Source organism: Chaetodon auriga, chromosome 17 (genome assembly GCF_051107435.1).
Source record: "Chaetodon auriga isolate fChaAug3 chromosome 17, fChaAug3.hap1, whole genome shotgun sequence".
Classification (NCBI taxonomy): Eukaryota; Metazoa; Chordata; class Actinopteri; order Chaetodontiformes; family Chaetodontidae; genus Chaetodon; species Chaetodon auriga.
In genome coordinates this window covers 13,968,033-13,984,804 of record NC_135090.1, presented here as the reverse complement: position 1 = coordinate 13,984,804, position 16,772 = coordinate 13,968,033, and the positions used below count along the sequence as shown (strand labels likewise).

General features: G+C 46.1%; 1 protein-coding gene across 1 annotated transcript in view; it reads left to right on the top strand.

Annotated features, from left to right (window-relative positions):
* Positions 1–3,964: 3,964 nt before the first annotated feature.
* Positions 3,965–16,772, top strand: part of jarid2b (jumonji and AT-rich interaction domain containing 2b) — a 102,868-nt gene continuing 90,060 nt past the window's right edge. Inside the window, exon 1 of the mRNA XM_076755182.1 lies at positions 3,965–4,594. Within this exon, the coding sequence (XP_076611297.1) occupies positions 4,550–4,594 (45 nt within the window). The 5' untranslated portion in view covers positions 3,965–4,549. The remainder of the gene's footprint in view (positions 4,595–16,772) is intronic.

Below are 16,772 nucleotides of genomic sequence, written 5' to 3'. Positions count from 1 at the left end.
TCACCGCAGACATATACATGTGGAAGTAACGTGTAAGCAGCGTGATTTGGATTTTGACAGAACAGAAAACAGATCTTGTCCCGAACCTCGTTTTAGAGACTCCATGAGGGGGAACCAGGCTAAAAGTGTCTTAAAGAGCCTGCGAGCCTTCTGCCTGTACATGGCGTGGGCTAAATGTGAACCGCGAGAGGGACTGCTGTGAAATTCAGGCATCCCTCCGCAGCTTGTCTCATTGATTCATGTGGGCCTAAATGTCAGCACCAGCAGGGCAGAAGACCCTGGTAAACCCCCCCCCCCAAGAGTGCCAGGTGATGGGGCTAAAAGCAGTGTGTTCCACAGCCTCGTCTTGAAATAGCCTGCTTTACTCCAGCGCTGTCAAAGGAAAAGACATCATTGATTAGCGGGCTAAAAGAATATTACGTCTGCAGATAAAAGTACTGGAAAGATTGTCTGATATATATACGTGACGTGGATTTACCTGAAGATAAAGGATGAGGATTAATTTTACTCAGCAGTAAACGTGCTTATAATCAGCATTTATTTGAATTATCCACCATTATCCTTTCTCTAAATCCTCACACTCACACATCTATCCATGCTGTATAATTTCTGGATTCCTACTGATCCTTCAATATTTCTTTCTTATTCTGTTTATAAATTACATACAGCGTGACTTAATGGGCGGCTACATAAATATCATGTCATCCGCAAGCCACGCTTAGAATTATTGACCCGTCAGCTATTGATTTGGTGTCTTTGTTCATGCATTCATGGGTAAGTTCAGTGCTTTGATCATTTGGTGCGTTATGCTAAATCTACATCAAACACAGAAGAGGAATCAATTGCTCTTCCTCGGTACATGAATGATAATGAAATCAGCATGATTGCACAGATGCTGGTGATTGGTTATAGTGCAGCTTTGAGGGGTTCAGGGAGATGCTGCATCTGCTTTTAACATTTTTTTGATCATACCTGTACACTGGTTTCGTCCCACAGAGCAAAGACATGCAGGAAAAAACAACTGGAAACCCAAACTTGGCTGTCGCCAAAGTTCAAATCATAAGCAACACTGAAGTGATGCTGCCTGCAAATAAGACCAACAGTCTGCAGCCACACTCCTGGTTCTGTGAGGCTGTACTTTAGGCACAGCAGGGCTAAATGTTAATGTTAGCATGCTAAAAATAGCAATGCGAACACACTGATATTGACCAAAAATTATGCCCACCACATCCACCATCTTTGATTTTAGTGGTGTTAGTATGTTAATGTTTAGTTTGTAGAAAACAAAGAACAGCACATACTGATTGGGATGTCATTCATTTTGCAGGTATGTGGTCATAAACCAACTGGGTAAATTAAAATGCTGACATGATAATACACTAGATGAAATACAATTCATCCTGAAGGGACCGTGAATGTCTGTACCAAACTTGATGGCAATCCATCCAGTGGTTGTCGAGACATTTCACTGAAAATCACAAATTTGAACCTCATGGTGGCACTAAAGGAAAAGTCAGTAGGATTCATTCTCTGGGAGGCGATGGATGTCTTTACAAAAAACTGTGCCAATCCATCAAGTAGATGTTGAGATATTTAACAGAATAAGTGAAAAATTTGACCTGCCAGTGGTGCTAGAGACAAAAATCAAGAGAGTCATTAGGATTTATTGTCTTGTTTCCATGGATGGCCATGCAATATTTCATTGCAATCCATCAAACAGTTGTAGAGACATTAAACAAAAAATTTCACCCTCCTAGTAGCAAAAAGTAAAGAGCTCATCAAATTCAGTAGGACCCATCCAATAGTTGTTGAAACATTTCAGTCTGGACCAAAGAGGTGGACAAACTGACAGGCCTAGTGCAGCTTTTAGTAAACCAGTCCAGGTCATAGCTGACTAACGGTGGGTTAAACGCTTGAAAACTGTACAGTTTAGGAAGAAACATCAGTCTACAGTTAGAGCTCCCTTCAAAGTCATACCCAGGAGACAATGCTACAACTGTATCTGTGCCATTTTGAAACACACACACACAAGCACTCACACACACACACACACACACACACACACACACACACACACAGAGAAACACTCACACACATTACTCTTAACTACCTCCTGGGTTCATACAGAGCAACCGTCCCACTCAGTATATTAGAATAATGACACAGCGAGCCCACTTCTAGTGAGGGGGATGAGGACACCCAGTCAGTTAACAGTCACAGCAGAGTGGATAACACAAAGTATGAATATTACCTGCAAAAATATGCATGAGTCCAGATGCGCACACATTTTCTCAAAAGTTTTTGATATAAGCTTTCAAAATCGGTGCGCTGATATTGAAAGGCTAATCTGAAAATGTGCAGCCAATTTCTGCTCTCGGGTAAAAGTAAATAAGACTGACAGTGTGTCCTCACATTGTCAGAGAACATGGGGAGAATGTTGGAGCAAAGGAGGTTGGAGGTGTGTGGCCTAGCCGGAGGATCAACATGGAAAACTCAGATTTACAAGTAAGAGCTTGTTTATTTTAGAGCAGGAATTCTCAAAGTGGGGTGCAAACACTGCTGGGCGTTTTCCTGTGGGGCTCCAGCGGGAAGAACTTAGAGGGTAATTCTGGTATTTTTAAACCTGGGCCCTGTTTTTTAATATTTTGCTGTCTAAATGACTAATAGGCACAAAACGTTTTGGAATTGGTCCAGCAGATCGCCTTAGCCGGCAGGCGAGAAGCAGGATGCAAAGGCTGCAGTGTAATCCTTGGGGGCAAATGCGCCCATCAAAGTACGTCCACTAAAAGTGCCTGTTTTTTTTCCACTGAAAGTGTCTGGCAACACTATGGAAAGCTTCCCTTCAGAGATAAACCTTTTTGTTAAAGAATGAAATCATTTTTGTTTAACTAGAAAGAGCCGCTATATAGCTCTGTTCAAAGGCAGCAGACTCCTTTGACAAAAAGACTCATTTTGCCTCAGAACAGGCCTCCCCTGCCTCCATCGACTGGTTTGGGTTATTGTGACTTTGGTGTTTTAACGCGTCAGCTCTAATCCAAACCAACACTTTTACTTACTAGCCTGTCAGTGGCCAAAACAAGCACTTTTAGTGGAAAGAGCTTTGGCGGATGGATTCGCTCCCGAGGATGACGTTGCAGCCATTGCAGTTCGTTTCTTGGCTGCAATGTACTGGACCAAACTTTTTGTACCTACACTCATCATTCAGACCACTAAAAATGTCTAAAAAATAGGGCCCAGGTTTAAAAATATTGGAATTACCCTTTAATGGGAAAATGAATGTATTTCTCTATGAGCCTAGGAAATACAATGACTGGCCTACACTCTCTCTGCCCTGTTTACCACCACACCTCGAGCTGAGGTGGCCCCTAATAAATTAGAACAAAACACAGGTTTTCTCAAAGGAAGTGCTCTTGAAAGCAGCCCATCTTATAAGATACGAGGCTCTGCTTTAATGTTTAACTTTGTGGGGGTGGAATGCGGGCTGGGGGTTGGGGCCTGTCATTTACATATGAATTTGGGAACTTTTTTTTTTTTGTCTCTTGGCCTCTTGTCCTCTTTTAGCTTGAAATGTGGCTGTTTTTAACAAAAGTAATACTGCGCATCAAAAAAACATGCTCCAGGAACGTGTTCCTCATAGGATCAGAACAGGAAATAAAAACAAGGCCTAAGGTCACTTCTCATTGAGTGTAATCTATAGACACACCGTGGTTATTATGATAACATGGGATTTAAAATGCTCCCGGCAGCATAGGGGAAGCACACACTTACTCATGACCACCCATCTCTCCCTGAAAAGCCACAGAAGCAGGAACCCTCAAAACTAATACCACAGCGGTGAAAAGGCCCCCCTTAGTGTAAGATCACCGTAAATTGTGTATTACAGTCACCACAAACTCGCTGTCCGTGAAAGAACGGGGTAAAGGCTCATCCGGCCGTGTGTTGCGTTCACAGCCGTGTCACGCACAGTTTGAAGTTGCCGCTGAATGCAGCGGGATGTGATAGGCTGAGAGGCTGAAGCTGGGGAAGAAAGGAGCTGCTCTCCGTCAGTAGAGCAGTGCCGCTGGAGAGCTGTCTCGTCGACCGCAGGCTCCAGCTCGTCAAGACGTGACACCTAACCTTTTCTTTTTCATTTTATTTATTCCTTTCTCGCCGTATCGTCACCTCCGAGCAAGATGTAACTTGTTGACATCACCTCAAGCATATTCATGCATTTGAAAAGAGCCGGGAGCGAGTGCGCAGAGACGAGAAGCCGAGCTGTTCTGGCGAATGGAACTTATTGTTGTGCATTTGTTTTGACTATGTTAACCCCAAGTGAGTTTGGCCTCAGTCCGTGTCTGTCCGTCGTCGACCCTTGAATTTTTTTGGGATTTATATCCGAATAGTTTCGGGGGAACGCCGAAGGAGGATTCTGCAAAGCCAGCAAGCTTTTCCTACGGAGCCGGGGATTTAAATCGTCATTTGGTGGTGCTCCGGGAGAGGCGAGAGTCAAAGAAAGAAATTCATGTGGCCATTCTCTCTATAGCCAAACATTTTTTGGGGGGATTGCATAATGAGCAAGGAAAGACCTAAGAGGAATATCATTCAAAAGAAATACGTAAGTAAAAACCACCTTTTCTGCCTGATTTTGCTCTCAAACGCGATCGCCCTATTCAAGTTTGCCTTGCTGGTCTCGATGAAAATGCATAAACTTTCATCACGGACTGTGAAGGTTACCATCAGGCGGCTTGTGCACTATTTAGGTCAAATATCCTTTAAAAGGCAACGGCTCCGAGTGGCCCCAACGTGTTAAAAATTACATGCTTTTTATTTAAAGAGACAGCAATGTTTATTCAGTGTCTGTGTTGCAGCGTTTCTTCGACATCAGACATGTTTTAGGCTATTGGAACATCGGCTGCTTTGGGGGATTGCTTCGCTCGTTTTGACCCGTTTTAACGCCCGATGGGGGAGATGCACGGTGTGTCTCGGCTTCGTGATGAAGCCATAAAGGGTTTTAAATTAGACGGCTTGGCAAAGTGTTTCCAGAAAGGGCTTTTGTTCGCTCCCCGTTCCTTCCTATTCAGAGCCGTGAAGACGAGCCTGTCGGCCATGGCTCAGCTATTTCGGCTTCCATTTCGTCCCATGCTGAGCATTTTGTCTCCGCTTTAAACCGAGCTCACACCTGGTGAATGTAAACCCACCCTCACGCCGGAGCTTCATGTCCGTTGTTTGTGTTCCGGACCGCGTTGTGGTCCGTCCGGGCTCTTTTTGTGTTGCCGTAGGGCTGGCAAGCCGACATGTTTCGCGGACTGTTGTGGCTCTTTAATTTTCTCCATAAAGAGTGAGGGAGAGCAGGAGGAAAGGGGGTCATGCGATTCAGCATATTCGTTCAATTTGCAGCTCTTGAGACGGTGTGGGGACACTCTGGGGCTCGTTGTCTTCGCCATTAGCCCCCCTGTGAACGATAAGTCCACCGGGGTCTCGGTGGTTTTGCAGGTCTCCGTGTGACCTCTGTGAACGAGCAGATATTGCAGCAGCCCGCTGAGGGATAACTCCATTTTTTTTTTTTTGCTACACTACCGGGGATTAGCTTACAAGCGTTTGGGCTCGTCCTCCCGGCTACCGAATCCACATTAAACTGCACATTACGTGGTCTGTGCGGCTTGTTCGGCGGGAGGCAGCGTTTTGAAGAGGCTGTTCAGTCGCATTGCAGGGGCTCATGTATGAAGCGATACCAAGAAGCAACCATTTTCTTTCTGCAAGTAACACTGGTGAATTTATGGGGAAGGGGCTGTGAAATAGAAGAGTTGAGCCAAAGCTCGGCCTAAATAGTGGTGTAGGTTTAGGCTTCGGGCTGGTGAACGCCCGTTCGTCCCCCCTCCTCATGAAGGAGACAGGCTTTTAATCTGGTAAAGTGTGAATGGCTCAGCATATCACTCGACTAAGTTGCCATGTATCGTCCTCCCCGCCGGTCGGGCCTGCGTGTCCGGGCTTTAAACTTTGTTGCACTTCTTTTAATAAATTTTAGAGATTGTCGCTGCCAATCGTCGTCACGCGCCTAATGGACACATTGTAGCGTTTAATTGCACGAGGCATATCATGTCTGTTAATGCTCTGAAGCTGGAGTCAGCAGAGCTACACCCCCCCCTCCTCCTGCCCGAAACCCCCCGTGCAAACAACACGTGGAGTGTCTTTTAAAAAGTGTGTTAACTCCTGCAGACACTTTGGTGACTGGATGCACCGAGCAGAACAATTTGTCACATTGATTTTGTGCTGAAAGGAAATATTGCAAAAGGGCCAAACTGAGCAACAGGTTTGCAGGAGCAAGCGAACAATTAGATTAAAGAACTCAGAGGTTTGCATGCATTCTTGCATGCTGCCTAATTCAACTGGACGTTTTTTCCGTTTCTCTCAAGTATAAAGAATTAAATGCATTTCATGTACAATCACTTAAAGCTGAGTCTGAGTGTTTCTGCTAATGCTAGTCTGAATGCCTTTTTTTTTTTCTCAGAAATTCAAATGTCCTTGTGGCTTCTGTCTCATAATATCTGTCCTGGTCAAAGTGTGAACAAATGGAGCATCAAGAAAAAATTAATTCCACAAGAGCACATTATCGAGCTTTTATATGCACTTAATTGCATACTGTTTTCTCACTGAAGAGGAAAACAAACCCCCTCGAAAGAATGCTGTCATTCTAACACATCTGTATGTCTCCTTATGGCCACACATTTCTCACACATCATCATGACACAATGTGCTGAAAACGTGTGGACATTTATTATTATTGGAAAGCAGCACACGTGTCAATCAACCCGGAGAAGTTACTCAGGTGTTTTAAAATGTCTGATAAAGCAGGTCTACCATAGCCGCCCTGTCTCTTGTGTTTAACATTTGTACTCAGTGTGCTCAGGAGAAGCGATTAACATCCCATAATTTCCTCTGTCACAGCCAGAGCTGACTCTTTCAATGTGCAACCATGACTCTGCCTTTTCCTCTCCGGTGAGCAAGCAGATTCAGTCACATTAACATTAACTTACTCAGGCTTGAACTGCCATGTGTTGGGAACAGTGGGATGAATTGTGCAAAGAAAACAAAGGTTTGGTGAAGTTGTAAGTCTCCTGCTGAATTGAAGAAACAGGATGTGCCGTAGAATTGATGACTAACTGACAAAAACAAAAATCCCCACTTAAAATTGAGCCAGACTACAATGGTCAGCGGTGTCATGCTCTCTAAAATTGGATGTTTTTTTTTTTAGTTTGGTCTATTCATAACTGACTATTCATTAGAGCATCAGGGCTGGGGAAATGGTTTGTGTGTGTGCCCAACTGCAGGATGCATGTTTCTGTCTTGTGTGTGTGTGTGTGTCACATCTGTCATGTGTTTTCGGCAGCTGCACTTAATACATAAAGTCTGGCCCAGACCAAATAAGGCTCACAAACATGCATTTCTACAACAACCTAGAGGAGTCCAGATCCGCAACCCCCCCCCCCCCCCCCCAGGCTTTGAGACAGGACTCTTGGCCCCTACTGATCCACCCCTCCCCCCTCTCCTACCCCCCCTTAATTAGCGTAAGACAATTATACATGCTTGGCTTAACCATTTCCCCTGAAACACGAGTGTGAGTTGTTAGCCCTCCACCCCCACCTTCTGCGCCCAACAAACACCCACTATCTGCAACTGATATTAAAATTCATCAGTCATAAAATGATTGAAAAAGGGGGACAAGACCCTAATAAACGCAAACAAGGCAATTACAATTTTCTACTAGAATTGATAGCCGGCAGTGTGAACGGAACCTGAAAGAAAAGCCGTGTTGCCCCGTCAGTTTTTCCCCCTCTAAAGATGCTTCGTCACCGATGTCAGGTTGAGTGACACTGCAGGAACAGACGAGCACTCTTTCTCTCTCTGCTTCCATTAAAACGAGCTTTAAAAGTGCGTTTTTGTAGGTTAATTTTCTTAATTTGTTGGTGCCTTTTTTTAAGCCGATGGTGGAGGGTAGGTGCTGCGTAATGACTGAGGTAGCAGGCGCTAATGTGCGGCAGTGTTGTTCTGTCTAACGAAACATGACATATAGTGTGTGTGTGCGTGCTGGTGAACGCGTGTAAGCGAGAATAGCAGGAGAGCACGGCAGAGTGCAGCCAGGGCCATTTTGTGCCGAGTCGGCTCTTCCTGTAGGCCCCAGCTGGGGCTAGGCCTCTGATTCAAAGGTTGTGTGTGTGTGTGTGTGTGTGTGTGTGTGTGTGTGAGTGCGTGTCTGTGTGCACGCATGGTGTGTGTGGGACAAGCACAGCTGCTGCAGGGGCCTTTACAAATGTAAAGAGGCTGTCAGTGTTTGTTTCATCAGGCGCACAACTGATGAGGGCCAAGTTGAAAATCCATTGCACTGTGAGTGTGTGCGTCGAGCGTGCACAAAAAGAGGAAACAAAAATAGAGAGCGGGGGCAGAATGGGGAGTGCAAAGGCACAGACTCTCCCCCTCCTCTCCTCCTTTTCCTCTCTTTATCTCCCTGTCTCTCTGTCTCTGTCTCGCTCTCTCGTTCTTGGGCTGTCCAAATGAAATGTGGGCCTCATGTAGGACCATGAAGAGAGGGTCACAGGGTTGTTTTTTCACCGTGCCTGAGCCTCAATGCGCTTCATTTAACCTTATGTTTCAATGCAAATTATTCTTTCATAAGCTCCCTTCTCCTCACGTGTGCAACATGGCAGGGTTCACTTTGCAACCTCCCCGTCACTATGGCTACCAGGGCAAACCAAAGTGTACTGTGGCAAAAGCAACGTTTTACTGCCTGTTTATTTGACCACGTTCGCTATGTTTATGTTCCACGTGGCACCTGTGAAAGGCACTACGGTAAGAGATAAAAGTGCTTTCCATACGTGCTTGCTCATTTAGTCTGTGAACGTACGCCCGTGCTGAATGTACAGCAATGAGTGTGAAAGCAGCAGGATGTGGCAGCGAGAGCCTTGAACAAAAGGCAACAGAGGATAATACTTTTTAATTTGAAAGTAACATCATCCTGCTTTATTGTTTTGTTTTATGCACCAATGGGGAAAAATCAAAGCGGGGCTGCTTTGATTACGTTGCCAAACTGTATCAGCGTGGCATAAAAGTAACTGCCAAGAATATAAAAAGTCCCCATGAAGATTGCCAGCAATTCACACACGCTGGAAAAGAACTGAAACAAAGCAGGAGTTTGTGTGTCATTCGAAAACATAGAGCTGAATCTATACTTCACAGCATTTCTAAGAAACAGGAAAACGCACAAGCAGATGTGTTGTGCGGCCTTTCTGCGTGTCCTGGTGACGACGCTGAAATTTGTCAGGTAATTGAGCACAGCCTCGGTTCGCGTGTCCCCCCCCCCCCCTCTTCAGCAGTCAGGGAGGAAGCGGTCCTTCCCACGCTGCAGGCGCAGCCTCGTCTCTCCTCTCACAGGGCCCGCCGACTCCACGAGCGCCGCCAGAAAAATTTCTGGGAGCGAAGTTGGCCAGCCCAGCCTCTTTTAATTCAGCCTTATTTATTTATGTATTTATTAAGTTTGTGCTGAAATGAGGAGAAGGGAGACCCCCTTTTTTTTTTTCTTCCTCCCCTTAAATAAAGTCGGCTTTGCCAGCGGAGAGTTTACTGCATCATTACGGGCGCTCTGTGAGCTGCCGGCTTCAATTTGGACCGGCGATGGATGTTCAGCGGCCAAATGCATCACCACTCAGCTCTTTTCCTCGGCATAAATACAGACTCTCTCCCTGTTTACCCTTTACTGTCTCTGCCTCCCTCTTCTTCTCTTGTGCCTGTCTTCTACGGCATTATGTCACACACACACACACACACGGCACAAACTCCTGTTATGCAACATGACCTTTTCTCTTATCAGCTGTTGACATTGAGCGCAATCTCCGACTCTTTGCTGGCACCAGCGCGCGCACACACACACACGCACACACACACACGCATGCACACACAGGCAAAGGTCTGTAGGTGTGCACCTGTAGTCAGTCAGTGAGATAAACCGGTTTTAAGGCCAACATTGCATGCTGTCACGTGGATATCAGCAGCGTAGGATATTTCAGAGTAATGACATAAAACTGGGCGTGACTGTCTTTGTTAGACGGCGTGTGTGTGTGTGTGTGTTTCTGTCAGCAGCAGTGTGTGCACAGGCCCGTGTAGGTGTGTTTTACAGCATATGCTCCAATAGTTGGACACAAGGCACGGTTGGACACAGTGCAGTTGTGGACAGCCAATGCGAGCAGGGGTGTGTGTGTGTGTGTGTGTGTGTGTGTGTGTGTGTGTGTGTGTGTGTCACATACACCATGTGCGCTCCCTCCGTGCGCGTCTTCATTCTGCCGAGTGATTTATATCCTCCTGCTCCTGTGGGTTTGGATGGAGATGGGGGGGGAGACAGCTGGTCAGGCCCTGAGAGGCTCTGTATGTGTGTGTATGTGAACACACGTGCTCACTCATGCATGTGTGTGTGTGTGTGTGTGTTTGTGTGTGAATGAGTGAGTGGTTGCCACAGCTTATCCGTTCAGGATCCCTATGAAGCTGAATCAACACTTTAGCTTTGTCTTTGGTTTGGCCTTGCAGGCTTTACGGGGGCCCGTGAAGGACATTCAGCAATAGTAGAATGACAAGAAAATAATCAGCTGAGGCTTTTTTTTTTTTTTTTAAATTTCCCATATCTTTCTGGAAGCACTGTCATATATGTATTTTTAGAGAAATCCACACGAAACAACCACAGATCTTCAGGTGCTTTTGTTTCTAGTTCAAGTTTCAGCTCAGCCCTGCGTTTCCCTTTAAGCTCTGTAAGCTGAAGTAGGAGGCATTAGCTTGTTTTTCATCTGTTTTTGAATCGCCAAGCTATTGTAGCTTAGCCTTGCATTAGCTTTTAATGACCATTATGTACATCTCCCAGACAACCTCTTGACCGATCTGTGCTCGCCCTCTCCCCGCTCTTCATCTCAGCTACATCAGTTTAATAAACACTCCTTACATTTTCATCCTGTGGTCAATCCCATCTGATCCCCTATTGTGACACCGTCGTCTTTACACATCCAGTGAATTAAGCCTCGGGGGGATGAAGCAACAGAGCAGAGGCTCAGTCGGTATCGATCCTCCGTTACTCCCCCTCTTTCTGCCCGGAATACCAGTTTCACTGTCAAATATATGCCAGTAAGACTCCGTAGGCAACATCGTAAAACGTCTCGACTGCGATGCTAAGATTAGCAGATCCACAAGCCGTCTGCCGAAAGAAGAAGCTGCATGTGATCATAATTTCTGTGAAGATGGCCGGTCGCACAGTGTCATCAGCCTTACCGCTTATTCAGCGTACATTCATAACCGCTCTTGTTATGCGTTACGGTCTCACGAGCCTTCAACCAAGTGCAGCAATCTATGAATCATTCTTTTTATGATGGAGCAGTTTGTTTCTTCCTGCCAACAAGCCACTGGCCGCTCTATTCAGGTCCTCTTTGGCACAGCGCTGCCTTGGCCGATGAATCGCTCTCTCATTTAATCTCTCATGAGGGCATTTTCCTGTGATAACTTTTTTTTTTTTTTTTTTAAATATTTGACTATCATTATCCCTCTTTTTCACGACAGTCATTTGTGGCTCTCCAAAATGCACGGCTAGTTGCGGAACGGTGACCTCCCTTCTGTTAAAGCGCTCTCGAACGCAACCCTTTTCACCAAGCATTTGGCCCCTTGCGAGGGAGGCCTTAATTCAGGATGGCAGCCCCCTCCCTCCCCTCCTCATCCATCCCCCAACCAGGGGAGTAATGAGCCAGTGGAGCAAAGTGGCTGGTTGACCACTGTTGCTGCCTAATCTCTACTTTCCAGCCCTCGCTGAATGATAAAAAAAAAAAAAAAAAAAAAGCAAGTAGATGTGGTGACAGTGGTGTGGTGCAAAGAGGGTTTATACTAATCTTATTGATTCATGGCAGAGTAGTAGTACATGTTGTGTTTTTTGACTGCTTTTAGAGGAAAATGACTGGTTGCAGGAAAGGTGTTAACTGCATCTGGCCCTCGCTCGTACTAATTCCGCTCGCCAAACTGTATTTGGAGGATGGACAAGGGCGCGTTTTAATGCTGAAGCACGGTTGGTGGAAGGGTAGCTGCTGAGCTGTCGGATGTGCTCGTTCCCGTGTCAGCTCGCATGTGAGAAAACGGGAGGAGTGAGGAGGCAGTGGTGGTGGGTGGCTGAGGGCTGCGAGAGGCAGAATAAACGGTTTATTTGATTCGCAGGTCAATATATACACATTCTGTTTGCGTCTATCCTGCGCCCCCCACCCCCCACCCCCCACCCCTCATCCTCCAGCCGCCATGAGAAACGCATTACTCCCCCCCCCCATCTTGTCTTGTAATAGAATACTGAGTGGATTTTTTTCCCCCTCTTGTTCCACTCTATCTCTCTCACCTCCTCCCTCTCAACTCATTCGCTCTATTACTCAGCGCAGCTACAAAGAGAGGAAAGAGGCGTCGGGAGCTTTCAGTGGGATAGTGCTGGAGAGAGGACGGAAGAAGCGGGGGTATTTTCTCCTCGCCTAGCTGCGAAATTGCCTCGCAGTTGCAGGGGAGGAGCCGCCGCACGATCGGCAGGATCTGTTCCCTTGTCTTCGCGCTCGGTCTTAATTTTACCGAGTGCGTGTGTTTGCATGTGATAATCATTTGCTTGAAAGCTCAGACTGCTTAGCGACATGATTAGGTTGTTGGCGGTTTTCGCAGCGCTCTTCTCTCGGTCTCCCACTCTCGCATTCTTCCATCCGTTTTGTTTTGATTTGGTCTGCCAAAGGAAACTTTGGAATCCTCTCCAGTTTGATCTTACACAGCTGTGTGAATTAACCCCCTCCAACACCACCCTGGCAGACACACACACACACACACACACACACACACACACACACACACACACACACACACTCCCTGCCACACTAACATGCATGCACACGCATAATCTGGCCCTCTGGGGTTGTCATTTTGTACTTGGTGAATCTTGTCCTTGCTGTAATGCCTTTGCAAAAAATTTGATTTAAAGAGCTGTTGGACACATTTTCAGTGTTTTCTTTTTTTTTTTTCTTAACATTTTTATTTATAGTGAACTGTTCACATTTGCTGTAATATTAAATGTTTATTTTGTTGTAATCTTGTTATGTGAAGCACTTTGGGACTGTCCTTCTAATTCTTATTCCCATAAATGAAAAGCAGTGTAAACTGACAAGAGTCAGTACAGGAATATTGATTTTTCTTTTTCTTTTTTTTTTTCTTTGCTTATTGATTTTTTTCTTTTTTTCTTCATTTTTTTCTGGAGCAATAGGTGCTTTTTAAGTTTCTCCACAGAGAGAGGCAGAGTGTGAGTCAAAGGTATTGTTCCCCCTGTTTTTAACCTCTGCTCAATAGATGAGGGCTTTTATAATTCTCCTGGCTGCGTGATTTCCTCCAGGCCTCACAGCAGGGAGCTAGAGTGCATGGTACACTGAGGGAAGGGCGCCAGAGTCTGGGCTGAATGTCTGGCCGGCCTCCCCTGGCCATGGATCAAACATCACAAGGCCCGGAGGGGGGGCCAGCCCTGGAAATCACAACCTGTGATCGTCAAGGAGAAGAAATCCAAGAGGATAGAAATAATCAAATTAGGCACCATCTCAAGTGGAATATCCACAGCGACGGAGGCGAAGGCGAGGCCGGTGGACCGATCTGTCAGAATGAGCCGATACATGGCGCAGCTGAAAGGCTGACGCAAGACTTTGCTGTTTTTAGACCGAATTGTTTGAGAACGTGGATAGGAAACGAGATAACCACTGGTTGAATCCAAGCCTGACGCTCACTTTCACACATTGTGTAATGAGTAATGGCGCTGTTGGTTTGCACTTAACAGAAAATCGAAACAAACTCTGGGTAAGCAGTAAGCCGACGAGAAGGAAGTTACCATGGTGACTAGACAGTATAGCCCCCCCACCCACTTTATTGTCTCTATGTCTCTGTTGTGTATGTGTTCGTGTGAGATGGGCATGTATGATTGGGGGGGGGGGGGGGGGGTTATACCACCCACCCTCAGGTTTCTATAGAAACTGACATGCTGACGAGGTTTCTGAGCGAGTCAAACACGTCTTCCTCTTTGTCTCGGCTCGCTCGGGAGGCCGCGCACTGGACGAGGAGTAAAGTTAGACTGTTGTTGTTGTTGGAGCATCTGGTTCCTGGCTGCATTTCAGGGGAAGTCACTCGAGCTGTCTCGCAATCATGTGAGTCAGAGAAATAGACGTGAAAGTGAGAAAATGTCGTTGAGAAGGGAAATTTTATGGACAAAAGTTGCTGCGCTCTGTGTGTGTGTGTGTGTGCGTTTTTCTTAAATAAGTAAATAGAAACGCATAAATTTAAGACCTTAAATTCCCCCGCTTTTATTTTGCTAATCTCTTATAGAGGCGAGGACGTTTGCTAAAAACATTCCCTCTCTAGTCATCCCGTTTCCTCGTATCACCCAGCTGTTGTGATGTCTATTCAGTAAATTTCTGCCGTCTTAAGAAACTCGTAAGCTTTCACAATTTCCTGACAGTAGACCAGTTATTTTACCATTATCGACAGTCGTTTTCAGTTTGACAAAAACGCCCCCGCCATTCAGTCACTGAAATCAAGAGCGGAATTTCATATTACTCATTCCATTCAGTCGTATGACAGTTGTTTGTAATTCTCTGTAATTCCTGCGTTTCTGAGGTGAAGAGGTGATACGTGAATTCATTAGATGTCTTATTCATGCGTTCAGGATAAAACGGCTCAATCAACAAAAGACACCAGCAAATATGACAAAAGAAGTGAGCAGTGGCGGATCTGCTTTACCGTGCTCCAGCGCGATAGTTGATCCTGACAGTGTGTTTCTAATGTCTGTCATGCAGAAGCTGTAATCTAAGAGCAGCTGGCTTCACATCAGTCTGAGCGTCTTGTGCGTGTTAGTTTGCACCAGGCGACTTGAAACTAAACGACAGAGGGTCAGTTCTCCCTATATGACACAGCTCCTTTATCAGCTGAGGATTCATTAGGAGATGCTTTTATTGTGAAAAATAAGCTGAACTACTAAATGTAAATGCCTGTATTGAAGAGATGAACCGCCTGTGTTGTTGAGGATTATCTCTGGACGGCAGATCCGCTCATCATATTCACACAGGCTGGAAAAACATGTTGATGAATGAAATGCCAAGTTCTTTCTAAGAAAACCGGTAACACCGAGCGCCACAGCCGGGACGGGCAGCGCGCGTGATGACGAACTGGAGCTCTGAGTCAGAGGTTTATTGTATCGCACGACACAGCACTGATAACCCATTTAGAACTCTGACACAGCGTGTGAGAAACTAATTCTGACTCAGTCCGGGCGGTTTGTTATACCAACAGCAGCGTGAATGGATTTATTTGAACGCCGGACAGAATATATCCATTAATGATATTTGTAGATGACTGCCGGCTCGCCGAGTGAACGCGAGCGCGCCAACAAAACACGTCGAGCCGGTGCGAGCTCGACGTCTCTCTCGGCCTCCTCTTTCTTCTCTGCCCTCGGACCTAAATTCATTTAGTTCACTTCCTCTCCAGCCTCCCTTTGAGGTCAATTACCAGCGATGCTCTCTCTCTGTCTCCCCTTCTGACGCCTTATAATCGCCCCTCATGCATCACCTTCATTCCTCATCCCCACTGTACCATTATTCACCTCTCTCGCGCTCTTTTTGCTTTCCGCTCCACCTCCATCTACACCGCCTGCTCCGTTGCTCGTGCGCACCATATTTTCGTGCCGTCTCTCACCTTCTCTCTCTCTCTCTCTCTCTCTCTCTCTCTCTCTCTCTCTCTCTCTCTCTCTTGTGTTCTGTCAGTCTCGTCCACCCCTTTCTCTGGGCCCCCTCAGGCCGCGGAGACTTTGCCTTTGTGTGCGACAGTGGAGTGAGTGGAGCAAAGGGGGTGGGGTGAGGTGCGAGGGTTTTGTCCCAAGCTGTGAGGTGAAAATCATTTCTTAATTGCCTCTTGTCTTTTTTTGTGCCAGCGGTTGCGCCGGGGAATGGACTCCTGGGCCTGCGCTGCAACTCCCTAAGCAAAGGAACTCCCTCGCCTAAGCCCTGGCTTTGTTTCATAACGTTCTCTGGCTACAGTGTAATCTGCAGTCATACAGCAACACACACACACACACACACACACACACACACACACACACACACACACACTGACGCACACAAACAGAGGCTTTAAAAAGGCTTAAGATGTTGGACACAGCAGAATACAGAGAAAATAGGCTTTGGATGTAGCACTATGAGGTCTAGGTGAGTTGTAAATGAGCGGCTGTGTACTTCAATGTGAAGCACGGTATGTGTTAGATGTTGTTTGGCAATATATCTTCGCACAGTCGTTTTCAATATTGTCTGGGATCCTGACTCAAATGTGCGAACGGCTCGAGCTCTTGCTGCTTTTGTTTTGCGCTTTTAATCTCACATGTTTTGCGCTGTACGAAGAAGTGTGTGTATGCTTCGCGCAACAGCAGCGCGGCTCTCAGAACTCCTTGCAGCTGTAGCTCGAGTATCTGCCGGCCTGTTTTTGAATCTGAAGCTGGTCTTATCGTCTCGTTTTGTTGTGTAAAACAGCGGTTGTGGTAGTGTTGAGCAAATCTCTCCAGCCAAAGCTCTTTTACACATGGAAAAGCCACATTTTGCGCGCTCAGCACGGCTGACCTGACCTCGTCTGGATCTCTGATGTCACAGATCCATCTCTGGCAGTCGCACTTCAGAGACTGATCTGTAACAAGACTGGAACTTGCTTAGATGTTATTTAACCATCTGTAACATTAA